This window comes from Vanacampus margaritifer, chromosome 20 (genome assembly GCF_051991255.1).
Source record: "Vanacampus margaritifer isolate UIUO_Vmar chromosome 20, RoL_Vmar_1.0, whole genome shotgun sequence".
NCBI lineage: Eukaryota > Metazoa > Chordata > Actinopteri > Syngnathiformes > Syngnathidae > Vanacampus > Vanacampus margaritifer.
Genome location: NC_135451.1, coordinates 10072501 through 10099106, shown reverse-complemented (window position 1 = coordinate 10099106; position 26606 = coordinate 10072501). Strand labels below are relative to the sequence as shown.

General features: G+C 41.9%; 1 protein-coding gene across 1 annotated transcript in view; it reads right to left on the bottom strand.

The window, feature by feature from the left end:
- Window positions 1–5550: 5550 nt before the first annotated feature.
- Window positions 5551–26606, bottom strand: part of zeb1b (zinc finger E-box binding homeobox 1b) — a 60157-nt gene continuing 39101 nt past the window's right edge. The window contains exons 2-8 of the mRNA XM_077554148.1: window positions 24649–24801; window positions 16925–17086; window positions 15426–15628; window positions 14853–14958; window positions 12814–14534; window positions 11105–11285; window positions 5551–8840 (exon numbers count right to left, since the gene is read on the bottom strand). Of these exons, the coding sequence (XP_077410274.1) occupies window positions 8230–8840; window positions 11105–11285; window positions 12814–14534; window positions 14853–14958; window positions 15426–15628; window positions 16925–17086; window positions 24649–24801 (3137 nt within the window). The 3' untranslated portion in view covers window positions 5551–8229. The remainder of the gene's footprint in view (window positions 8841–11104; window positions 11286–12813; window positions 14535–14852; window positions 14959–15425; window positions 15629–16924; window positions 17087–24648; window positions 24802–26606) is intronic.

Sequence of the window (26606 nt, the reverse complement as noted above, 5' to 3'; positions counted from 1 at the left end):
TGTGTGTGTGCAAGCAGGTGGGCGGTAGCTTTTCAAGGAGCGGACTATTTAATTGAATTCTTTTCAGCTTCTTGTTATTCCAGTCAGGACTGAGAGCTGTTCCAAGTTGTCCCAGCAGTGTGGGAGGCCTGGCTCTACCTGAAAACACACACACACACACACACACACACACACAAGAGGGCTTGCAATGTATTAGTGGTTACATTGGTGTTTTTCTAGCACTACTTGAGTCACAGTGTGGTAACGGGGAGGAAGTGGTGAAAATTACACCTGAGCCTTTAAAAAAATAAAAATGTGGTCACATGGTAACGCTATACTCGGACATAGCTTGAAGGCAGATTTATTTCTATAACTGAAACAATTCTGTAACTAGGTAACCGGGTGTAAAAAAAGGTGACCAGGATAGCGCGCGATGACCACATAGCACGAACGACGACACCTGAAACTTCAGCGGATCTCCCGGTTTAACGATTGGTTTCATATTGCCGGGTTGGAGGGTAATCCTGCCGCCATGTTTAAAGGTACGAGCTAAATGCGGCGCAATGACAATCCAATCCACCTTTATGTTACGCACAAGGATGCGGTGACCCTGGACTCTTTGGACCGCTTCTATAGGAGGCCACGTGGTCACGTATGGCGCACGTGTGACATTTCAGGAAGGAAAAAAAAACTCATAAATGTCACATTTCAGTTTATGTTACACTTTTCCACTTTTTCAGTCAATCTCAGATTATTTTAGACAGATAAAATAGCCGTGTTTTTTTTTTTTTATTTTGACTTGAATTTGTAGATATAGCAACTAACAGTACTAGAGTTTCATCAGGATTTGTAAAATGCTCACAGGCAGTTTTTACTTGTCGCAAAGACATTGCAAACATTCAGACCATTTTTCACCGTCTGCCAAGATCTTTTGAAACCTTTTGCGAACCCTGACGAAAACCCCAAATTGACACTGATTGACACTGGGAAGTGGGAATTCCCTGCACTTTTTATTAAAAAAATAAGAATATAAAAAAATAAAATGAAGAATTTGTTTTGAAATTTTGGAATACTATTTACAGTAGAAAACTTTTTTTTTTTAGGGAACTATTTACTTTAGTTTTTAATTTATCTTAACAGATGCTGATGTTTCCTGCATTTTTTGTTATTTTGAACAAAATTGTTGATTCTTTATATACGGAAGAGGATTAGGTTCAGTGAAGAGGGAAAAAAAGGGTTGGCAGGATTCTCACTTTACATATTCTCAGAATTCTGACTTTAAAGTGAGATTTCTGACTTTAATCTCAGAATTCTCATTTTATCACTTTAATCTCAGAATTCGGACTTTACTTACTTTAACCTTAGAATTCGGACTTTAAAGTGAGAATTCTGACTTTAATTTCTGAATTCAAATTTGATCACTTTTAGTCTCAGAATTCTGACTTTAATCTCAGAATTCTCATTATCCCTTTAATCTAAAAATTCTGACTTTAATCTCAGAATTCTGACTTTAATATCAGAATTCTGATTTAAATCCGACTTTACTCACTTTAATTTCAGAATTCTGATTTTACTCACTTTAATCTCAGAATTCTGACTTTAATCTCAGAATTCTCATTTTATCACTTTAACTCATTCACTGCCATTGACAGCAATAGACGTCAAATATTAATTTGAACTGAATTATTTTAACATTTTTTTCTATTTTTGTTAACAACCGTATCAAAGCCTAGAATTTATTTTTTGTACAGTTAGAACAGATATAAAATTTGTGATTAATCTTGAGTTAACTAGTGAAGTCATGCGATTAATTACGATTACAAATTTTAATCACCTGATGCCCCTAATTTTTTTTGAATAATTTTCTTTATTTATTTATAATTTTTTTAAATAATCTTTTTTCTTTTCTTTTTTTTTAAAGAAAATAATATTTTAAAAAATTAGGGGCATCGGGTGATTAAAATTTGTAATCGTAATTAATCGCATGACTTCACTAGTTAACCCACGATTAATCACAAATTTTATATCTGTTCTAATACAATAAAAAATATTCTAGGTATTCATACTCTTTTTAAACAAAAGTGGGGAAAAATTAGGTCAAATAAATTTTTGACGTCTATTGCCGTCGATGGCAGTGAATGAGTTAATCTCAGAAGTCTGACTTTGACCTCAGAATTCAAATTTTCTCACTTTTAATCTCAGAATTCTGACTTTAATCTCAGAATTCTCATTTTATCACTTCAATCTCAGAATTCGGAATTTTATCTGATTTTTCTCACTTTAATCTCAGAATTTTGACTTTGTGACGTAAAGATATGAATTGTGTGTGTGTGTGGGGGGGGGGTGTCAGAGAATAAAGTCAGCAAGCGGTCTCCTTGACTCCGTTTTAACTATCACTAGTTTTCAACTATATACAAAGATGATCCCCGCCCCCCGAGATTTCTCAGTACCTGTTGCTAGCATCAAATTCAAAACGTGTCCCCGGTGTTGTGGTAAATTAACGGCATGTTCAGTGAGCTTGTGCTGACCTCCACGTTTAAAAAATGCCAACAATTTATCCGGTGAATCGCTTTTATTAACTCGGCCCTTCACACTTGAGACGTCACTGCGAGCGTCGCGCTATTTGCCGCTCAAGTAAATGAACCTGACCACAAGCGACTGCTATTTCCTCAACGCGAGCTTCATTTTCCTCCTCCTCGGATTTTCTCTAAATTTCCCCGGGGAGCGTCAGTCCCCCGGGCTTGGCGGCGTGTCAGAGTCCCGGCAGCCGCCATACTTCATCAGGCCCTTCGCGCCATTATTGGCAAGCGCGCTCCATATCCTCTTAGCAGTTATAGCTTTTCAATTTTCCTTTGAAATGCTGAGAGCAGCAGAACATAGGGCAATATCTCCACTTTTGAGTCGCGGGTGCCAGTGGAAGCCTGTTCACACACACACACACACACACGCAGGCGCGGATTCTGCGCAAGCAGCTGCAGGCGCTACACACTCGTTGACCTTTCCGGAGCTTCGAGCGACGCTTTGTGACCACTGTTACAAGACGTTGGTAATAGGCACAATTACAAGATGCTGTTTGACAGTTTGACACAATAATGTTGTGCTGCGAGCTGTCCTATAAAAGCGTCATCTCTCCACTTTCCCTCCGTTCCCGCAGCCGGCTCTCTGGGGAGCCACTGGGCATGATGATGATGATGATGATGATGATGATGATGATGATGATGACGACGGCTGCGGGATCAAACCTCTGATGGAACATTTTATCACCGAGTTGACACGCGCCCGAGTCCCGCCCCCAGACTCGGATCGTAACAGGTCAAATTGTCACAATATGTACACACACACACACACACGGTAGTCCAGCAATTGAGTGATGAGATTTATTTTGGCTAAAAGTAGGAAAAAATATTGGCGTCAAAATTCTTTCAAATACGAATGGCAATCTTGACTCTGTTGTAATGTCTTCAAGCAGTGGTTCTCAAACCCGAGGGTACGTGAAGGCACTCCAGGGGTACGTGAGATTTTAAAAAATATTATTTATTGTAAATATTTATTTTCTAAAATATAAGTTCATATAATGAAGTCAATAGGCTATTCAATTTCAGTGTCCTAAAAATCCAGCTTCTCCCCCCATACCAGAACGGTGTCAAAGGTCAACTAGAATCACCTGTCAATCACTTGGAAAAATTTTATTTAAAAGTCAATTATTTCTTTTTGAGTTTTACTATGATCCCAAAAAATTACTTTGTGTTGATGATAATTTGTATGTGCAAATCTTTATTTATAATTTAATTATTTATTTAGATATTTTTATTTCCAAATAGTTCAGAGACCACATAAATACAAATAGAGTTTAAAACTTTAATAAATCAGACAATGATGGCACAGCATTCGCTTTAAAAAAAAAATAAAAAAATTTCTTTCTTTCTTTCTGGTTAAGGGGGTACTTGGCTGGAATTTTTTTTCACAGGGGGTACATCACCCAAAAAAAAAAAAAAAAAAGGTTGAGAACCACTGGCTTTAAAGCATGTCGATTTACCAGATTTTTCAAACTATACAATTATTTTTATAGACAATACATCCTTTTAAATTTCTAAGACAAATGTTGAGGGAACTCAAGGTTATCAGTCCGTCTTAAAAAGTTAAATGGAAACTTAAACAATACCAAAGCTATCTATAGTTTTCTACAGTAAATATTTTTCCCCAAAATTAAAAAAAATACCTGAAATCTTAAAACTTTCACATTTCTTTGTTTTAATGTCGAAACAAAAACAAATGGTTTAGAAGGTTACCAGGGTCAGTAGCATCTCTTATAAAGTAGTTCCCTAAGATTAAAATGATTTTAGATTTACCTTTGCCGATATTCATCAAATTGTCCTCTATCCCTTTTTTTTTTTTTATAGTATATCGGCAAATCTGAATTTAGAGTAGTGTGCCTTTTAGTATAGTTCCGATTTTGTGCTACAACATGGCGGGTAGCAATGACATCTACTGGAAGAGATGCAAAATCATTTCCAGCAAGAGGCTTCAAATGTCCCCAACTAATCTCTAGTAAGTCGTCAAACGAGCAGAGAAGATATAAAAGTCTGAGTTTAATGATATGCTGATGGTAAGTGTTGATGTATATAGCATAGCATGGGATAGCATAGCATGGGATATCATAGCATGGGATAGCATAGCGGTTGTTTGAGGGCTAATGACCTCATTCCTTGCCATTCTATTCCAACAATGTATATTGACTATATTTCTACTTTTATAGCCGTTAATGGCAGTGAATGAGTTCATGTAGCATTTATGCTAATTCCGTTAGCCTGTCTAAAACGTTCCACATTAAATGCTAGCATTAAGCTAGCAGACTTTCGTCAGACAAGATTGTACGGTTTGTTTGAACATTTTTGTGTTGAAACGAACTACGTATAAATCTGTTTTTGTTTTAATTGTCTGTTTTACAGTAAATTAGGAGTTTGGTCATGCTAATATGAGATATTTCATGACAGTAAAGTAGTAAAGATAGGCGCTATGGAACATTTTAATCACTTAAAACGTGTTTTAAAGTGTGTGATAAGACCTAAAACTATACGTAAACGTTATGGTCTCTGTATTGCAGCTTTGCGGGTGCGTCTGGAACCAATCCTCGCAATAAATCTGATACCCACCCTTTTACTTTCATTTAAAAACATCACATTAGAAGTGCTTTGGCTGACTGGGGAGAGACCACCTATCAAATATGACCACCAACTATTGTATCATTTTCAACTCGTCAAAAGGGGCTATGGATTTCTTATTGCCCATTCCATTATTAATTCATGCCGGCGGAACGGGCTGAATGTTGTTGGGGAGGGGAGGTTGACCCTAGTGGAAAACTAATCTGGATCAATAGATTTGACCTTGGGCAAGGCTGCTAACAAGCAGACTGCGCTGATTGGAATTGGACGCTCCCGGCAGATCACTGAGGGAGTTTAACGCAACAGTGGGTAGGTCTGTAATTGTACCTTGAAAAACATCATCATCATCATAATCAGAAAGTACATATTGAAATATACAATCTAAACTCATGACAACGTCACAAACAAGTTTGTATTTGGTGTGTTTTTATTGTGAGATGGGGAGTCATAAAAAAAAAATAAGAAAAAAAAAAGGAAGAAAAACAATCACAATAAAAAAGATGAGGTGTTAAGGAGGCGGGGTTTATAAAAGTGGGCATGGTCTTGACAATGACGTCCAAAAAGTAACATGGCACAAAAAGAAAAAGAAAAAAAGCACGGGAACAATATTATTTTGGCTTGGCAAACAGGACAGTTTGGGTGGTTACGGTTCATCCTTCAATACAACAGCACACTCATGCTTATTAGACATACAATTATTTGTTCAAAAAAAGTTCAGTAGCTTCATATAAAGAGAGGAAAACTAAAGTAACATGAGCATGGATGCAAAGAGGTCACAGGTTCCAATTTTTCAGGCTTGGAGGGGTTATTTGTTGGAGAGAAAAAAAAAAAAAAAAAAACTTCAGTATGCCGGAGTCTCATTTGTTTCAGGCTTGTGTTTATGATGCCTTTGAAACTTTTTTTTTTTTTTGTAATCCCATACTAAAATATATTATCGTATTAATACAAACTACAGTATTGTACACTACATAGTGTAATAAATAAACCATAAAGAAATATAAAAAATAAGACATAAATATAAAAGTTCTCTATGACTAAATAGACAAACCCATCTCTTTTGGGGGGAGGGGCAATAATACTGCAAATGCTGAACATACAGTACAAACACAGGAACTGAACAAAAAGAAAAAGAAAAAAAAAAAAAAACAGGCAAAACATTAATACTGTCATTGTTGAATTAAACTCCTGGAATTTGCCTACATTACCTGAAGAGACATTTTGTTCATGGCGTGTTAAAACAAGTGCACCGAACAAGCTTAGAGAAGGCCGCGCACAATTTGCAACAATTCACGTGCGCTAATTCTTGCTCCAATTTGAAATTCGTTTGCAAAATAATGCAAACGGTTGTAATGTGTAACAATGTAAGAACTTTGTTGACTGGCTGATCTGGAACCTGCTAATACCTGATCTTAACTGCTAGCGTAATGGCACTTTTCATATGCATCTTTCTCATTTTGCATAAGGCTCAGAAAGGTGGGGGGGGTGGGGGGGGTGGGTTCTACGTATTTCTGAAAAAAAAAAAAAATTGCTAGCTTCTAAGCATTTATATGACATTTTGGGAAAATGCTCACTCACTCTTATCTATGTGGATTTAGTCTCACAGTAACAGAAAAATACATTTATGAAAATACAAAGTAAAATTTAATGAAATATATATATTTGTAGTAATATTAATTGCCGTGGACAGTAACAAGCTTATTAGCGTAAAGTAATGTTAACATTTGTTTCACTAATCTCATAGCAAAACCTCACTGTTGATGAGTCTCAACATTGTTGTGTACTCCAAAAAGTTTAAACAATTTTGCACTTTGACTTCACAAAATAATTATTAATTCTAGGTCAACAAAAAAAGCATGTGCGCCGCTGTCTCGTATTTTGTCATTGCATCGAAAGTAAATGCAAAAAAAAAAAATTCCTAACTGTAGTACATTGATGGTACGATCATACTGTTAAAAAGAAAACGTGACAAATAAAAGTACAAAGGCATAAATAAATAATTACAAATCCAGAAAGTAAAAACACTGCCACAGTTTGGCTTTAGCCTCAGGTGCTAGCTAGCTAGCTAGCTTTCGCGTGGTGCTCGTTTTCCTGCCAGCTAGCTAGCTCGCTAGCATCAATGGCTAAAGGGTTTTTACTTTCTGGACCATGGATTTGCCACCTCTGCAAATTACAAATGTCAGAATAAACTAGGAATATTTTTGTGAGTCAATTTTAACATAATATTCCAGCTTTATTCACCTGTTATTTTAATTCAATTCTGGTAATTATAACCGAGTTTTCTACTGCAAATACAGTATGACTATTCAGTTTCATTTTGTTTACGCCATAAATTTAGTGAGACATATTTAAGAATCAATAACAAATGAGAATTCTATCTGGTTTAATGTGCATTCATGTCTTTCATTGGCCCATGGTTGTACAAATGTGACAAAGTGAATAAGCGTTTGTCCCAAAATGTCAACACTTTTGTAACGAAAAAAAAAAAAAAATCCCCCTGAAAAATCTAAATGGCTGTAAAGACCCGTCCTCTCGCCGCCGCTTCTTATTCTTAAGGCTCACAAATGCGATCCGAATAACAGCGTGACGTCGTGGTGGTGGTTTCTCGCTAATACTGAAGGGTAGAAAACACAACTGAACTGCTCGATCGCGTAAACCAAGCCACTTGTAGTGCACAGGATTTGTCTTATTTTCCTTCCAACTTAATAAAATACTGATTTTTTTTTTTTTAAGTTCATTGGCAATACAAAGGTATAGAAATATCTCCCAACTGTACAGCATTTAAGGGTTAACATAAGAGTGGCAAAATTAGTAACACTGACAAAAAGAAATGAACCAAAGTGTTTTAGTAATAAAACATTATCTAAAACTTGTCGGCTCTAGCTTCCAAAGTCTGTATAATGCGTTTCCTTCCTTTAGTAAAATTTGCATTCTTCATATTTTTCTCTTTACAAATGGATTTGAGATTTTTTTTTTTTTCCCCCTGTGGAAAAGTCACTAGTATTTTTCTTTTTTTTCAATTTTCAGGCACACCTGGATTTCTACACAGTAGTGAACTGAAGCGAGCTGTCACGAGTGAGTCTCTCGTCTTTTAGTCACTCTCTCCTTTCTCCTGCCTCTCATCTTCGTCCGCGTCGCCCCCGCTCTCTCCCATGACCTCCTCCTCTTCTTCTCCTCCTCGCTCCCGTGTCACGCCGCCTTCTCCATCCATCGCCTCGTCGCCCTCTTCTCCGTGTTCTTGTCTCGTGTCGGCCCCCCCCTCCTCCCGCATCCCGGCCGTCTTCTCCTCCTCGTCCTCGTCGTCCCCTCCTTCGTCCTCTACCTGCACCACCTGGATGTCGTCCATGTCCACCGCGCTTTCCTCCTCCTCCTCCTCGAAGTCTTCGCTTTCCTCGTCCTCTCGGGCGCTGCTCCCTCGCTCGTCCGAGTCCATCTGGAAGGGAGCGAGGTTGGCGCCCCGCACCCGGTTCAGGGCGTCCTCCTCCGGGCTGTCCCTGCCTCCGCCTTGGCCCTGAGCCTCCTTCTTGCAATAAGAGTAGCGATGGTTCATGTGCTGGGAGTACGAGCCCGAGTGGGAGAAGCGTTTGCCGCACTTGTCGCACTGGTAGGGCTTCTCCCCGGAGTGGAGGCGCATGTGTTCGATTAAGTGGTGTTTGTGTTTGAAAGCCTTGGTGCAAATGCTGCACTCGTGTGGTCGTTTCCCTGTTGAGAAGAAGAAAAAAAAAAAAGAGACTCGGATCAGCCCACACTTCAGCCACTTTGTTTACAAGTTTAAGGATTTAGCTATCTTGCTAATCTATAACTAGAAAAGAAATGATTAAAATAATAATATAAAAAAAAAATCCTGCTGTGCGCACTTTGGCCTCTAAGGGGGCAGTGTGGCGCATGCAAGGGAGATACATGAAGATGAATAGGGGAGAGAAGAAGGTGGCCAACTTAATACAGCATTTGCGTGTGGAGTTTTGTTATTTCAAGCTAAAAACCTGCCATAAGCTAATGCTAATTCTTTGCTCCCTGGTTCAGAGGATTTTCTTTTGAGAGCTAGCATCACAAGCTGGCTATGTAACTAAAACCATCTATTTTCTTCTATTTAAATACTAAATGTGTGTAATTCTTTTTGTGTGGTTGGTTTTACAGTAAAGTCAAATTTGTCTTCTGTTATAAAGTTTTTCAGATTGTTAGAAGCCGAAATCGAAATCACAATTGAATTTCAAATAATTGCTAGTTAATGCTAGGGCTCACTGCAAAGGATGCCTTCATAAGTATAATTTGTCCTATCTTTTTCCTTATTTCACTCATAACACACATTGGGTCATGTGGATCGGTTTTAAAAACTGTTATGAAGCTACGCAGCATGCTGGTAAAGTGGTTAGCATGTCTGCCTCGCTGTTATGAGGTACTGAATTCATACCGCGGGTGCTCCTGCTTTCTCCAGCATTGTGAAAATATGCATATTAAACATTTGTACGTTTTTTGTGTGTCTTCACTAGCATATTTGTTATGTGAAGTAATTGAGTAAGTAATTGAAAGTAATCAAGTTACATTAGTTTAATATGGTATTACATTACTGACCCCACCCTACCCCAAAACTTGTACACTCCCATATAACAACATAACCCCCCCCCCCCCCAAAAAAAGTATTTAGCTAATACTGAGAAGAAAAGAAATCCCGCGGCTAGCTAGCGTCGTATCCATTTTTACGATTCTTTCTATCAAAACAACAAGATCCATAGCTTTGCTAATAGTGAAATGAAGCTAAATTCACTCAGGATAACAACTGAAACGTACACATTACTTCTAGATTTTTTCTGGCACCGCCTCAAGTTGTTTATAGGCTGCCACAAGACAACTCATTTGCATTCCCCTCATTTTTGTAGCCGACAACATTAAAACAAGTCTCTAAAATAAGGCCATAGATGAAGAATATCTTCTATTTCTCAATCTGTTCCTGTCGTCGCTAATGCTGCCTGGTTCAGATTCCTTCGCAGTTAAAAAAAAGAAAAAAGTAACGAGGCTATTTTAGCAATGTATAGCATCATTACTCTTGATTGAAACTGCAAGAGAGGTGTTAATAATTTTTCTACTGAATCATATTGCGGTAGCAGATGGTCCATTTTCATTATTTACATGTTCTAATATAACGTGTTTAAAAATTCTAGAATTTTCTACTACAATAGCACTCAGTATTCAGACCTCATCAAAGCCAAATTTTTGAAGTCCAGTTAAACATTAGAAATGGGTGTTATCATAAAACAAACTAAAACCCGGTGCCTCAAGCAAATTCTGCTTGGTGGAGGTAATAATGTGCATGCCGGTGAAGATCAGTGTCATTCAAGTCTGAGCACTCTTTTTTGTTCCAGCTCTCGTATTGGATCACATTTGATTGAGCAGGTTTAATTAATGTTGTCCTGCTGTGAGTGTAATTTATTTTGGAGAGAGAAAAAACATATTGTTGTATATATAAAAAAAAAAAAAAGTAGCAATGGGAGGAAAACTGCTTTGTTTCTTCGGAGCACATAATATGAAAATAAAGTAATGAAGCTTCAAAGCCTTTGAGGAAACTTAATCTAGGACATGGAAGGGCGAGTTTCACCTAAACTGAACTCATTTGGAGATGAAAACAACAGTTGCTCGCCAGGTACCAAGGAAATAAAAGAGGAGAAAACAGTAAATAGCCTCCGAGTGGGTTGACCTGCGCGCTTGGCTCATCGCAATCCAAATCACTACCAGAGCTCGCCTGTTACAACATTTGATGCTTCATCCGAGAAACTGGCAGTGCAGAGGCCGGGGAGTTGGCGGAAAGATCTTCTCAGACCTTTTCTATGAGAGTTGAGTAATACCTGCTGGAAGGGACGTGTAAAATCCCCCACTCTGACTCAATGCTCCGAGCCCAAAAAAAAGCTGACTGATTATGAGACGCAATCTGTTTCCGTTGGCTGAAAAACCAAACCATTGGCATTCGTTACCTGTGTGCTCGTATTTGTGTCTGAGCAGCGAGCTGCTCTTCTGGAAGATCTTGTCGCACAGGTCGCAGGCGTACATGCCGCTCTCCGTCTTCTTCATCTTCTTCCGCAGAGGCCCCGAGTCCGAGTCGTTGTGTTCCTCCACGGCGGACATGCCCTCCGAGCTCGTGTCCTGCTTCTCTTCCTGGGGGGAGGACAGGAGACATGATTACTAACGCTGATGGCGTCAAAGTGGAAAAAAACAATGAGTGGCTCGGAACATTTTACGCAGCCCGTGTCTGCGGTGGAGGAAGGTGCTGAGGTGTCTGTTAGGCCTGTGACATTACAAAAGCAGGGACCCGGTTTACAGAACGAGGATACGAACTCCAAGCAATTAAGATTTAAATATGGCACTTTTCCAGGTTATGCCAATACTGTAAGAAAGGTCACCGTGTAGTGGTTCAGAACCAGTTCCAACTCCATGTCCCATTCACATTTGCCATAATATGGCCCTTAGACTGGAGACTGCTTCGGGGGGTAGTCGTGGGACCAGATTTATCTCTCGATTATATGACATTGTTGTAGTCAAGACTACATCAACCTCTCCAAGACATTATCAAGACCAGAGAGAATTGAGACCGAGACAAGGCCAAGACTTTTGGAGGTCGCGACTGAGATGAGACTAAGACCCGTGGAGGCTGAGACCAAGGGAAGACCAAGACCTTCGGAGGTCGAGACCAAGACAAGACCAAGACCTTCGAAGGTCGAGACCGAGACAAGGTCAAGACTTTTGGAGGTCGCGACTGAGATGAGACTAAGACCCGTGGAGGCTGAGACCAAGGGAAGACCAAGACTTTCGGAGGTCGATGCCTGTGCCTGCGTTTTGCATTTCTCTGAGATCACAGTAGTACTTGTCCTGGTCTCGACCAGTTTCGAGCAAAAATCCAGAGTCCGCCTTGACGAGAAAAAATGCCTTTGATCAGAGACCGAGACCGATATATAGTGGTCTTGAGATCAACAACGCTGGTCGTTAGCCTTTCATCTTGAATCTTACACCCTGGGCATGATAAGCATTTCTACAAAATTGATCAACCATTTCACTTAACTTTTGAGTGTCAGGAAATAAATCATTTCTCCCTTCACTTACGAGCCAGTAAAACCAACCCAATGGTGCTGGGAAAGACAATGAGTCGTGATTAAGAAACCAATACACACGGAAGCTTCTTTTTACGGCGCAGTTCTCCGCCAATCCACTTAACACAAACGTATAATACAACAACGACAAATCAATGAGAAAGGCAGGCAGAGGTGCTGCGTTAAAAAAGATTCCAGCGGATCAATAAGGGACTCAACAGTAAAGTGCATCCTTGTGTCCTTTGGGTGACGGACCAGAAGATCATTCTCACGCCCACGCAGATCTACATCCATCACTGCTGGCCCATTAAGGTGCCTGCGCAATGAATAGCTATTACCGAGGGCCGTTATTATTGTTTTTTTTACAGAGATGAATTCTGTCATTTCTTTATATGATGTATTGATTTCATTTTAGTTAGTGTCAAGACCGTGTCTAAAGGTGTTTGACTATCTTGCAATATGTAGCTCGATCCAGAAGCCATTCTTTCGAGCTGAGAGTTCATGAAGGAAAACCAGAGGTAGTGATGGCAAAACGAAGCTTCATGAAGCTTCATGAAGCATTTGCTTTCACAAAGCTTCATAAGTTTTGAGGTACAAACCTTGATCCCGTTGAGGTGGATGGTTTCCTGCGTCTCGGTTCCAGCAGGGCTGCTGGCTGTGGTGGTGTAGGTGTAAGCCAGCTGAGGGATCAGGATAGTCTGTTTGTTGATGGTGGTAAGTGCCCTTAGACATTGCATACGGTTCTGGTCGGCAAAGGCCACCAGCGTGGGGAGTTGAGTGGTCACAATACTGAGGGGTTTGGCACTTGGCGGGCTGGCGTACAGTGCGGCAGGGCTGGAGCCCTTACATGAGCGCGGCGACGCATCTTTCTTTGTGCAAGTTAAGTTCAAAGGTTCTTCCAGGTTGGTACGGACAGAGGAAGGCGAGGGGTAATTGCGGGATTTTACAACCTCAGTTTCCTCTTTGTCGGGCTTTGGCAGGGACAAGTCTAGTGGTGCATCAGTGCTATGAGGGGGCCGGTCTTGAAGGAGACCATCACCTCTCAGGTTTAGTGGTAAAGGAGAGGCCGGAGAGCTGGTGGAGCCGTTGACCTCCGCTGGGGTTGCTTCTGTTGGACTATCCTGGGTCACCGAAGGACTCATTGAGGCCATCCCCTTCCCCTGGATCAGAGAGACCACGTTGTTGCTATCACAGGCATCCTCTTCCTCGGAAGGAGGTGTCGGGGCACCTAATGATATTTGACCCTCCTGCATTTTGTCAAACCACTTTTTGACAACGTGAATCGGTAGGCTGACTGAGTCGGAGATCTTGGCCAGCTCGTCCTTGGTGGGCTCCGCGTTTAAGGCAAAGTAGGCCTTAAGCAGGGACAAGAGGTTCTTAGGCTGGTTGGGAAGTCCTCCCTCTGACAACAGGGCAGCGACGCCAGACTCTCCGTTGAGTTTGAGACTTTCTTTCTTGCAGTGTTTGAGGGCATGGAGTCCTTCCATCCCGGCGGGACAATCGTCACACAGGAGACACGTTTTAGTGGTTATATCCTCTTCTTTTGCATCGGCGGCCCTCATACTCCTGATGGTCAGATCTTCAGGAAGTTTCTGACCCTTGAAAGACTCTGTGGTTGGCTGAGTGGTTGAGAAGGGCTCATGCTCTTTCTTAAGGTTTTGCGCTGTGAGCTGGGCCTGACTGGGGTCTAAATTGTAGTTTATGATAATTTTTGCATTTCCATCCTGACCCACAATAGGCAAACTGATGGCTGAGATGATCTGCTGCTGGGAGGGGTGGAGCGTTCCAGTGGTTAACCCCAAGCTGGCCTGCCCCTGACCTTTGGCGCTGCTTTCCAGGACTTGCCGAATAACATTACCGTCCACGGCCACTTTGAGGGCATTCTGCAGATCCGCTATATTGATGCTGATTGGCGATACCAGTCCCACGGTGGGCAGGACGACAGCTTGCACTGTCCCTTGCAGAGGGGCCGCGGCCCCACCGCTGTAAACTCCACCATTCATGCCAGCCATAGCTGGCGAGGTCATCACCGTGGGCTTGTATTCATAGTCCATAGGCTCGCTTTTGATCTGGTTGAGGGGCAGCTGCTCTTGCAGGGGCTTGCTGTGCTCCAGCTTGTCTCTGGTCTGCGTGCGCAGGACAGATGGCGACGTGGAAAGGATTGGAGTCTGAACCTGGGTCTGGGTTTTGTTGTTGCCCAGCCGTTGTCTGCCATTGACCGAGATGAGGCTGATGCACTTCTTGCTGCTGATGTGCGAGCTGTAAGAGCCCGAATGGGAGAACCGCTTCTTGCAGTTGGAACACTCGTAGGGTTTTTCCCCTGCAAGGTAGAGAGAAAAATACGTGAGCGAGAAGGATGCGTAGCCATTAGTTAATGAAGCTAAATGAGTAGGCTATAGAAGCAAGATGGAAAAAAATCTCTCATGCATTTCACTGATGTCGGAATGCTGATGTAATGACACAGTTGGGAAATGCCCTTCTTTAATTGCTCAGTCATAATGCTTAAAGAAACAGTTAAGCACATTAAAGAGGCGTGCACATTAGGCTGAAACATGGAAGGATAATTACAAGGAACTGGCTAAAACACACACACACGAGTACATTCCACTTCCATGGTGACGGAGGATTGGCCACTCACCACTGTGAATGCGTAGGTGCTCCTTGAGATGGTGCTTATACTTAAACGCTTTGCCACATTCAGTGCACTTGAATTTGCGATTGCCTCCCGACTGTGCGATGTGTCTCTGTTGAACCGGGGCACAGAGAGGATCAGTCAGTCAGATACACAATGACAACATAACCTTTGAACCGCTACCAATTCATGACACAATGTCATCAATCAATCGGGGGCGGGGCAAAAGTTCATGTCTGAGCGTCATGTTTTGGAAAAAAAGACGTGGTGCTGTTTCCATGTACGGTTGTGTAATTTAGAATCACTTTGTCGAAGGACATGACGATTACATTACAATAGAAGTCCTGATTTTTTTTTTTTTAATACCTCATCCTTCATTTTGTGAAACCGAAATTATATGCCACCGTCCAAAGAAAGCCGAAATAGTAGTAGAAAAAAGGCTTAAAATTTCCTGAAACATTTAAAAATAAATTAACGGCGGCCATAAGTTGCATGTTCGTGTCACACACTTTTACAAAATTACCTTTAAAACATTTTAATGTGTAAACCGCATTACTAACTTAGTCAATCCAATTTTACCTGATCCCTTCCTGGCTTGTGGGCCGTCATGTGTCTCTCCAGTTGTGCGCGATGTGCAAAAGTGTAGCTGCACTCGGGGCAGCTGAAGCATTCTTCGGTCTTTTCGTGCCGGTACTTGATGTGCTCCTTCAGGGAGCTGTAACGCTTGTAGCCCCGCGAACAGTAGGGGCAGGTGAGCAGCTGAGAGAAGGAATCGGGAGTTCCTGGTTGGGGGAGTCAGAAGAAGGCTGTTAGGATGTGATAGTGGAGGGAAATAGGGTGAGGGAACTTTACAAGCACATCAACACTTTTTTTTTAACTTTCTCACCAAGCTGTTAGTTACTCCCCCACAGGTAAACACCACACAGGTAACCAAATGGCTCCAAGTTAATTACTGAGACAACAACAAAAAGAAAACAACATGGGGGTGCCATTTTGGCTTTTGGTCTCACAACTTACACCTATCTGAATTCGCTGCTATTTATAGAGGTGAAAATAGTATTCACCCGCTACAAAACTCCTGTAGGCTACTTTAAAAGTAAAAAAAAAAGGATCAGATTTTTTTTTTATTGTTCTCAAAAATGTTAGTTTTAGCTACCTATCTAGCATTAGCCCAAGCTTTTATGCTATATGTTCTATACATTGCCCGTTTTGATACCTACCTAGCTAGCATTAGCTCAAGGTTTTATGCTATCCATTCTAAACGATGTCCGTTTTGATGGCTACCTAGCTAGCATTAACTCAAGCTATTATGTATATGTTCTAAACAATGCCTCTTTCGATAGCTGCCTAGCTAGCATTAGCTCAAGCTCTTATGCTATTCATTCTAAATGCCCATTCTAAATAATGCCCCTTTTGATAGCTACCTAGCTAGCATTAGCTGAAGCTTTTATGCTATTCGTTCTAAGCAATGTCCGTTTTGATAGCTATCTAGCTAGGATTAGCTCAAGCTATTATGTATATGTTCTAAACAATGCCCGTTTTGATAGCTCCCCTAGCTAGCATCAGCATTTCACACAGGTAAAACATTACTTTGTTAAAAGGTGATGTATTAAGTTTCCCTGCAGCACAGGTGAGGGCACTGGGATGGAAACACACACACACACACACACACACACACACCTTATCGCACAGGTAGCCATGAGTCAAAGCTCTCACAGATGTGACAGATTTGTTCAGGTGTTGCTTTTTCTCTGCCGCAAACCCTCCACCCCCCACCCCCTTGCTGTTGTAGCAGGTAAAAGCCACATGCCCAGAGGCCACAAAAGGCACTTGTGTGCTGTTTTTACAAATAGCAACGTGGTGTGGGTAATTATGTTGCAAAGTGTTGCTAATGACGGGGAGGTAAGCGCCGGAGGTGAGATGCTCTAGACCAGGGTAGAGAAAAGTACAAGAACTGTAAATTTACGGTCCCCTCAAAATAGCTCAACAACAAATCGTGAAACGGTCCAATTTGTGTCCAATAAGTTGGTGGGTGAGAATTCAGATTGAGTGAAAACACTTTGGTGACAGTTTTGTACCGTTTTCATCGTGAATGCTGGCGTCGGGGGTGCCGTGGCGTTGCAGCTCCTCCTCCGGGGCTTCCGGGTAAATGACGGCCGTGTCCCCTTGCTGAAGCATCTCCTCCACCAGGGCGTCTGTGCTCATGTCATCCTCGCCGTCTGACACGCAGTCCTCTTTCACTAGGGAAGCGACAGAATGCGCTCTGGTTAGCGATTTCCGAGGATGTACACGAGGTGCATTTATGAAACCGTAACGGCATTAGAAATGCCACGCTCAATGTCATGGATTCATTAAAGGTGAACCTCTCATGGGTTGATCCGCACAGAATCAAACACAGTGAAGGCTTTTATTCGTAAAAGATTGAAGGAGCTACGTTGGCCTTTAAGGCCTAATCCAAATATGACCATCATGCTCTTTGAAAAAACTGAATGGCTAACCAGTCGCACGTTAGCGAAGGTCCTTGCCGAGTATGACACATAATTAGAGATAAATCATAACCTCGGGTACATGAATGTATCGCATGAGAATGGAAACGCAATTCTCTTGAGAGGTCTATGCTTTAATATTTCAGAAAATAAGAAACTGCCTTTTGTTCCCATTACACGAGCAGAGCTAGCCTAACAAGCGCTAATCACCATCTGGCAGCTCCAGTTTTGCCTCTACGTTACACCAATGTAAAAGTAGGCTACTACTGAATCGGTTAGTTTTTTTTTCTCCTTCGCTTCAGTATTGTGTTATTAAGATGGCTGTGTGTGTTAACAGACAAGGCCAGCTGTGTGACGCTAACAGGTGTAGCACCGGCACTCGGCGAATATCCCGTCATCTTCCAGAGCTTCCTCTGGTGCGCCGTAACAAAGCCGTGAAACAATACGAGCACAGCCATTTGTTGCTATGGTTATTAGGAGCACTGGACGAGGCCTTCAGCCCCCTCCCCCCAACCCCCACCCACAATCCGGAGAAAGAGCTTGTGACGTCTACTGGCCAACACAAGTGCGGATATGTAACAGCTGAGAATTGCAGAATTCATTTCCCACAGTGGAGTGCCAGGAACACAAGGTGCTGCTAACCCCGCTACCGCACTGCTTGCCCTTAAATACATTTCTGTACTTCCATGAATTATGTAGCGACTACAATTAATGTTTTATGCTTCACGTGATACCTCAGATGTAATTGTTTATAGCGCTCATTATTTTGAACCTTACCGCTTCATGCTGCTAAAAATCCTGTTGCTGTCAAGAGAAAGTTATAAAATATGTGACTGGTGACAATATAGATTATAGTATAAACACGTTCTATTTTAAATGTTTTAAGCGTCCCAAAGACGTATTTATACGTTTAAAAAATATATATATACAGAAGGCTCTGATGCAGCCTCTCAACTGCACAGAACTGTTGATGCAATGGTAGTTATTACAAAAACGGCCAGCAGGTGGAAGCAGAATATGAGAGATCAACCAGGGCCGTGTTGCAACAAGCTCTTTTCCCCAGCGTTTTCAATAGATTTGTGAATAATGATGAAACCTAGCTATATTCTAATGCTAATTGCCACAAAAGGGAAAGAGATACAAATATACTTTACACAATATATACTACACAATATTCTGTGGGCCTTGCAAAATCAGTCAAAATCCAGTAAAACAGCCGGGAGCGAATGGGGTTGCTTCAGTGAAAATGGCTGGGAGTGAATGAGTTAAAAATAAAAAAGGTTAAGATACAGAAAATATTAATAATTGATGATTTCAACTGAAATATGAACATAACTGCATTATTAATAATGAATTATTCCCCCCTTTTATGTTCTGTATTTATTGGATTTTTTTTGCATTTAAATCTAATAATTTTAGATGGATTCATCATTATCTTTGCAATGTCTTAATACTTTTTTGTTTCTCTTTCTGCAATGCTTTTAAAGTTTTTATGTAAAGCACTTTCATAAATATATGAAATTTGCTACACAAATAAGCTTGCCTTGTTTTTTCCCATGTTCACAATGCCCCGAGCATCTGACACTTCCTGGCCGAGAAAAATAAATATTTGAGCCACCTCCTTAGTCTGCCAGCCTGGCTCTTGTGTGATTTTTTCTTCTTCTTCTCTCTTTAGCAAACTCAAGTGATTCATCAAGAGGGCCAGATTTGAAAACGTGGACGACATCAGGATGACAATCAAAATCTTTCCAGGTGAGTTTGAAAGAAGAACATTTGGTGTTTGGATCTTTAGTGAGATCAATCTCTGACATTTTCTGACACAAAATTTCTCCACAGTATAATAGTCACAATATAAGCTGATGTGTTTTGACTGTAACGGATGTCAGTCATAAAACTTGGGTTATGCCAAACCATAACTAAAGCATTTTTATTGGTTGTGGATAAACAGGGGAAAGGTGGGGAAGTGCTGATGTAGCGGCGTATTACTGAGCCACACACTCCAAACACACCTCCGGGCTCCAAAATGTTGCATTTGAGTGTGAAGTGCGGTCCCAGCTGGGGGTCCGCGAAAAAGGTGCGACAAGCTCTTGTTTTTACTCCTCGTGTGTCGGCCCCCGTCTTTGCTTAGCGCAGAGTGAGGCCAGGGGGTTGAAGCGGCTCCGTGTTATCAAGGCTGCCTCCCTTGACATGAAACATCACACGGGCCGTTTATGTGCTGACGCAGACATGTGAATGCACCGCTGCACTAAAGGAAGGGGGGGAATCTACATCTGAGAATGTTGCAAAAATACTTTGTGCTGTAGAGTCAAACTCTTGCGGTTCAGCGTCCAAACTAATTTGCAGCTCCTCATCCAATCAGTGATCGTAACGTCCAAGTAATAGTTCTGACTCACCATTATCATTTGCAAGTCCACGTCAAAAGTAGGAAATGTTCCCAAACAGGAACGCACTTGCTTATCACTGGCTCGGTTCTGTCTATGCTAAACGATCTTTTCAGCTTCCCTTCCTATGCAGAGGGGTGGCTCACTTTTACACCACATCATGACATCATGCGCACAGGAATGTAGCTTTTTTTTTTTTTCCTGTGAGTCCCTGCTGCAAAAGAGTGGATTTCAAAACAACTACAAAGCTGTCATCGATGCGTGTCATGCAAACATGTAGTGAAGATTAACACTGGGTTGTGTTAATGGCCACAGGTGGTTGCACTCACAATCTGTACTTAGGTAGAGGTACAAAATGACTGATTCAACAGACAGAAGACTTGGAAATCTACTTAAATCATTTGCTCCCAAAAACGTATAAACATTTTCTATTTTAAATGTTTTAAATGACCCAAAGACGTAATTATACGTTTTTTTTTAATGCTAGCGCATATAGAATGCTTTGATGCAGGTTGGTTGAAGAAATGGTAGTTATTACACAAACGGCCAGCAGGTGGCAGCAGAGCAAAAGAGATCAATCAGGGTCATGTTGAAAAAAAAAACCCACATCAATTACTCACAATTTTAAATAGATTTGTGAATAATGATGAAACTTAGCTATATTCTAATGCTAATTGCTGCAGAAACAGATGGAAATATATACCTTTTTTTCCTGATTTTATAGCAATAGGACACAATATTCTGTGGGCCTTGCAAAATCAGTCATGGCTGGGAGTGAATGTGTTATAAACTGAAGATATATCACCATGCTCTTTACTGTATTTCAAAATCTGTGTATTTAATACGACATAAACATACTTTTGTCACTTTATGTTTTACGGGTTTCAAGAAGAAAACAAATTTTCACTAGGGGGAAAAATTGGCTGGTGGAAACCAGCCACCTTGGCTGGTCATCAAAAAAGTTAATTTGGAGCCCTGGCAATCGCTAAATGCTATCTTGGTTGACAGTTCAACAGCGCTAAACATTCAAAGCACTCACAATTATCCAAACTTTTTTTTCGTTCTGTCCGGACCTGCTATTGGAAGCTCCGTCATGCATTGTAACATAGGAAATATCCCGCTAAAAAGTTGATAGTAGGACTACATTTCCCATGATTCTTGAATGAGAAAGCAGGAAATAGTCAATGCCTGCTACCAACTAGATGTGGATGTGAATGAGAACGCAAACGTGGATTTGGAGTGAATAGGAAGGAATTTAACAGTTATAATCCCTTTTAATAGGTTAATTGTATGAATCGCTATGACAACTGTACATGGCAAAAAAAAAGAGACGGCGGGACTGGACCTGCGTAATAACGCGACAAAACAATGAGGTTGGCGAAATCCGCTCGGATGCTCAAAATTTGGGACTGTCCCGGCCAAAAACGTTGTTTTTATAATAATTCTGTTGAACCATAATTCAAAAGCACTGTCTGAATTTAATTAACGTTCGTTAAATTTATTGATAAATTTGTCACATTCTAACTATTTCTGTAGCTATTATGGACGTCTCCCCTTATAAACCTCCAACCGGCCGATCTTTTTCGATGTCCTCACGCGTTCGAAGTGGATAAGTGCCTCATGATATCAAAGCTCTCCCGACTCCACCCTGTTCATTCTGCGAGATGTAATCCGCTCTACAAGTCATCAAAAATAAAAGGAGAGAGTCCTCCCAGGCCAATAGTCGCTACATTTCCCTCCCCTGAATTACTCAGCCTGTTCTTGGGCCACACTTTAGTACATCCACACTGGGCCGCCCCACCAAAGCATAATCACTTAGGAGGGAATGAGTAATGACAGCGAAGCAAGGCGCCCATGATACCATATAATCAAGAGGAATGAATCAGAACATGAGAAACAGCAAGGGAGACGGAGGGTGTAAAAAGAGAAAGGAGGAGGAGGGGAAGAGAGGTTAAAAACAACAACTTTGGAGCGCGACAATCCCGCGAGAAGGGGTGTCGCGCCTTTAATTTGAAGCAAACCGCTCTACGCTGAGAAGAAGATTAGCGGGCGGCGCTCGCGTTTCAAGGCAGGAATCTCAGTTCTCCAGAGTGAAACCATCAGCATTACGAAGCAAAAAAAAAAAAAAAAAAAGATTGTTTATTTAAAGGATTGCGGCTTTCCCCGAGTTTCATCAGACGCAGGAAAAGATGTCGCCCGATTGTGTTGAAGTCGAGGCAACAATGAGCGAAAAACACCGCTCGTGTGCAAATGTGTGCGAGCGCGCACGAGGGAGGTAAAATGAACATTTGCACAAGCCTGACTGTGGCGTCGGGCCAGCCTGCTGAGCTGTGTCACTGTAACTCATGCTTTTCAAAATGTTTAATGTTCACAGTTCCAGGCCAAACCAATGACATTATTCCTCCTCCAACTTTCACACAAGGAGATACAGCTGGAACGCTGCAAGGAGGAATGACATCACAGCCTTGGGATTAGTCCGTAGCACCGTGCACAGCTCTGTAATTGACTTTATATAGGAACGTGTGCGTTTACAGCTAAACACAAGCAATTGATAATCGGATGATGTTTAAACTAGGGCTGCAGCTATCCAATATTTTGGTATTCGGATATCCTACTTGAAATTCTATCCATTTTCTTAACCGCTTGTCCTTCATGGCGTATTCGGATAAAAAAAAATTGCTAACAATGACAAACTGGAAAGATTTTAGACTAATTTCTCAGAATAAATTTTATTCTGTGAAATGTGATTTTGCCGGCTACAAACAGCACCTTTGAGTTAGCCTGGTTTGTTAAAAAAATTTCGTTAAAACAACTGTCAAGATTTCAGAGTCCAAGTGTGTAGAGTCATTTACTTCAATTAAACTGCCTTAGTAATTTGACGGCTCTCGCCAGCCTATACGGGGCACTACTGCCGCTTACGCTGCTAGCACTGATAGCCGCTAACACCAGAGCCGCCGCTAATTACTGGCAACGGGCACCATACTATACAAACGCGAAGTAAAATTATTTAATGGCTCTCGCCAGCTTATCCGGGACTCTACAGGCGCTAACGCTGATAGCCGCTAACACTAGAGCTGCCGCTAAATCCTGGAAACAGACGGCATACGATACAAATGCGAGCTTTTAAACTAATTTTGGACCTTATCATTTGATGGCTCTCGCCAGTCTATACGGGGCACTACAGCCGCTTACGCTGCTAGCCGCTAGCACTGATAGCCGCTAACACTAGTGCCGCCGCTAAATACTGGCAACGGGCGCCATACTATACAAACGCGAGGTAAAATAATTTTGGACGTTATAATTTGATGGCTCTCGCCAGCCTATCCGGGGCTCTACAGGCGCTAATGCTGATAGCCGCTAACACTAGAGCTGCCACTAAATCCTGGAAACAGACGGCATACGATACAAATGCGAGCTAAACTAATTTTGGACCTTATCATTTGACGGCTCTCGCCAGCCTATACGGGGCACTACAGCCGCTTACGCTGCTAGCCGCTAGCACTGATAGCCGCTAACACTAGTGCCGCCGCTAAATACTGGCAACGGGCGCCATACTATACAAACGCGAGGTAAAATAATTTTGGACGTTATAATTTGATGGCTCTCGCCAGCCTATCCGGGGCTCTACAGGCGCTAACGCTGATAGCCGCTAACACTAGAGCTGCCACTAAATCCTGGAAACAGACGGCATACGATACAAATGCGAGCTAAACTAATTTTGGACCTTATCATTTGACGGCTCTCGCCAGCCTATACGGGGCACTACAGCCGCTTACGCTGCTAGCTGCTAGCACTGATAGCCGCTAACACTAGAGCTGCCGCTAAATCCTGGAAACGGGAGCCATACTATACAAACGAGGTAAAATAATTTCGGACGTTATAATTTGATGGCTCTCGCCAGCCTATCCGGGGCTCTACAGGCGCTAACGCTGATAGCCGCTAACACTAGAGCCGCCGCTAAATACTGGCAACGGGCGCCATACTATACAAACGCGAGGTAAAATAATCTTGGATGTTATAATTTGATGGCTCTCGCCAGCCTATCCGGGGCTCTACAGGCGCTAACGCAGATAGCCGCTAACACTAGAGGCGCCGCTAAATACTGGCAACAGATGCTATACTGTGAGCTAAAATAATTTTGGCCCTTATTTTAACGCTCAGGAAGTCAAGTACCGGTATGTGAATAGCTGATTTACTTTTTTTCTTAAAAAATAATAATAACAACACACGCTTGGCCAAGATCTTTTCCTATTTCATCTCGACAACACTGTACCCCCTAAATTCCAAAATCATTTTTGTTCGAAATCTAAGCAACTCAAGAGCTCTACCAAGAACAAAATATGATTCAGCTGTGAATTTAAATCTCTTAATATTCTTGCTGATGAGTATGAGCTTGAAACAGCAACATGATTGTTGTTGGCGGCGGGGTGACATCTGTCCTTCCTCTGGGTCTGGCAGTTTCTGACGTCATGTCAAGCAAGTCGAGGTAAAAAAAAGTTCACGGCGGCACTACAATGCCCACCAGTGTCATAAACCTCTCCGGTGGTTCTTTGCTTGTGAGGCTTTTTTGTATAGTTGAAGGCCTCCCTTTTGTTGGCATTGTCTTTGTTTAATATTGCGCTTCCTGTCTTAGTTGAAAAGCAACTGCTTGTAGTACCTGTTTCCTTGCGCCGTTGCACAAATACACGGGTGAATCATTTTCTCACTTGATGAATTCCAATTCCAACGTGAAAGATGAACAGTATTTGGGCAGTGATTCTTTCGCTCACCACAAGAGGGAGCTATGAAAATCACTGTTAGGATTTCAAAATGAAACGCAGTACACCAAATTTTTTTCTTCAGTGGTGTGAATTAGTGCAGGACATGTTGCAAAACGCGGGGACGGCGGGTAGGATCGTGTGATAACGCGGCCCACAAGCATCCAGCTGGTCTCACCTCGATCCCAGTGCTCCCTGGGGTGCTCGTCGTCTGGTAGGGTGCTGTCGCAGTCCGCCCCGTCCGCCAGGCTGCCTTCCTCCTCCACGATGTGCAACTTGTCCTCGTCGTCTGAGTCTGTGCCAGCCTCCACCACATTATTGTAGTTGGTCACTAAAAGACAGGAAGTCGGATTAGATTGTACATTTTTTTTCAAACCGGCTGAACATAATCAGCATTTTTCTGTTAAGTTTGTTGGTCGTTGGATATGTAAAAAGGTGCTTAGTCACAAAAATCGCTTGCCTTTTCTCTATTTCAGTACGAATGACGAGAAACGACTAAGCACCGACAGACCTCTCAAATTATAAATGATAGACTGATAGAATGTCCACATTTGTCTGTCTGTCGGTCCTAAAATAGTAGTGAAAAAAGAGAGGTTAGAATAAAATTCTGCGCCGACGATTACAGTTTGGTACGGTTTGAAAGAAAAGAAAAAAATACATACTGGCAATGACGGAAGGGTGACTAATTGTAATTGTAAATTGCCCACCTCAGATTATTTCTCATATCACATAAGATTACACATCAAATTAAGTGGAAGGCCAGTTCTGACCCCCGGGCTTCGAGTTTGACACCTGTGGCTTAAAGGGATCGAACAGCACAATACCAACGTTGCCAAGATACTGCTTCAGTTTTAAATTCAATGAGCATCTCTGAACTGATAAAGAAAAAGTGGAAATTCGGTAGAAGGGAGTTATAAACTAGAAAAATTCCCGCGGAAATTTTGAATGGGACTGCTGACTCTTGCAAGGTGGAAAGACGCATGTAGTACTTGTAGACATAGTAGTAGTACTATAGTAGTAGCACTTGTAAAAAAGCAGTATTTAAATAGCAGTCCATTTCATTTAATAAATTTTTTTTAAATTAAAAATAATATTAATAATGTGCTTTTTTTTTAGCTGAACAGTTTAAAATTTAAACGACTGGAATCGGTCAAGAAATGTGGAAGTTAACCATAATCAACATAAACTAAAAGTATCTTACTGTCCCTTTAAGAAACATGCACATTCACGCACACACATTGTAACTTTAACATACTGACGTCACGCACACGCATCCAACTGAAATGAATGACAAAATACTGCCAACCTGAGTTGTGAACTGCAATTGAGTACAGAGCTTTGAAACAAACAGGCTGCGCGATATAAACAAACCTTCGCATGTTCGTGTGAGTTCATTAGCTCGCAGGCTCGAGAGCAATGCGGGTTGTGTGGGAGTTGATGTGACCTGGTTGGTTCGACAGCCACTGCCCCCCCCCCCCCCCCCCAAAAAGATTAGCTCGAGTATTTACCTGCCTGGCAAGCGTATGTTTCTTAGCCTACTCTCAATATTGTCCGTCATACTACAACTCTCCGGCTTCCCACCTGTGTAACTTCTACCCACGCCATCCCTGCGTTCCTCCGAGGAAGCCGTGTGTACTCTCAACAGGCCGAATCAATTCTCCAGCGAGAGTGGCTCAGTCAGCGCAACGCTCAAAACTACCTGCCAAGCTACTTTATCTCTCGCTGACACACAACACACACACCAGCTGCTTTCACTTGGCGAATACGCGCCACCTTCAACGTTCGCTTTCCTGCACTCGCCCACTTCTTTCTGGAGAGCCGTCTAAACGTTGCGAGGTGGTGTATCTGGGAATACCGCAAAAAGTCTCAATCGGCGGGAGTTTGTTGAATCACGAAGGTCGTTGCAAGTGGTCGGGATGCAAAACTGAATCGGTGAGGGGGAGGCAAGGAGGTTGAAGGTGTTAAGCGGGTGCGGAGATGAAAGGTGTGTGAGGAGGAGGATGAGTGTGAAGAAGCGCGGGTATTTCATGGGGTCGTCCCCGCTGTGTTGCAGTGGCAAACCGGGAGTGAGGTTCATCAGGAGAGCTTTTGTCATCCCTTAACCTCCTTTTATACTCCACACCGAGATCTGCTTTG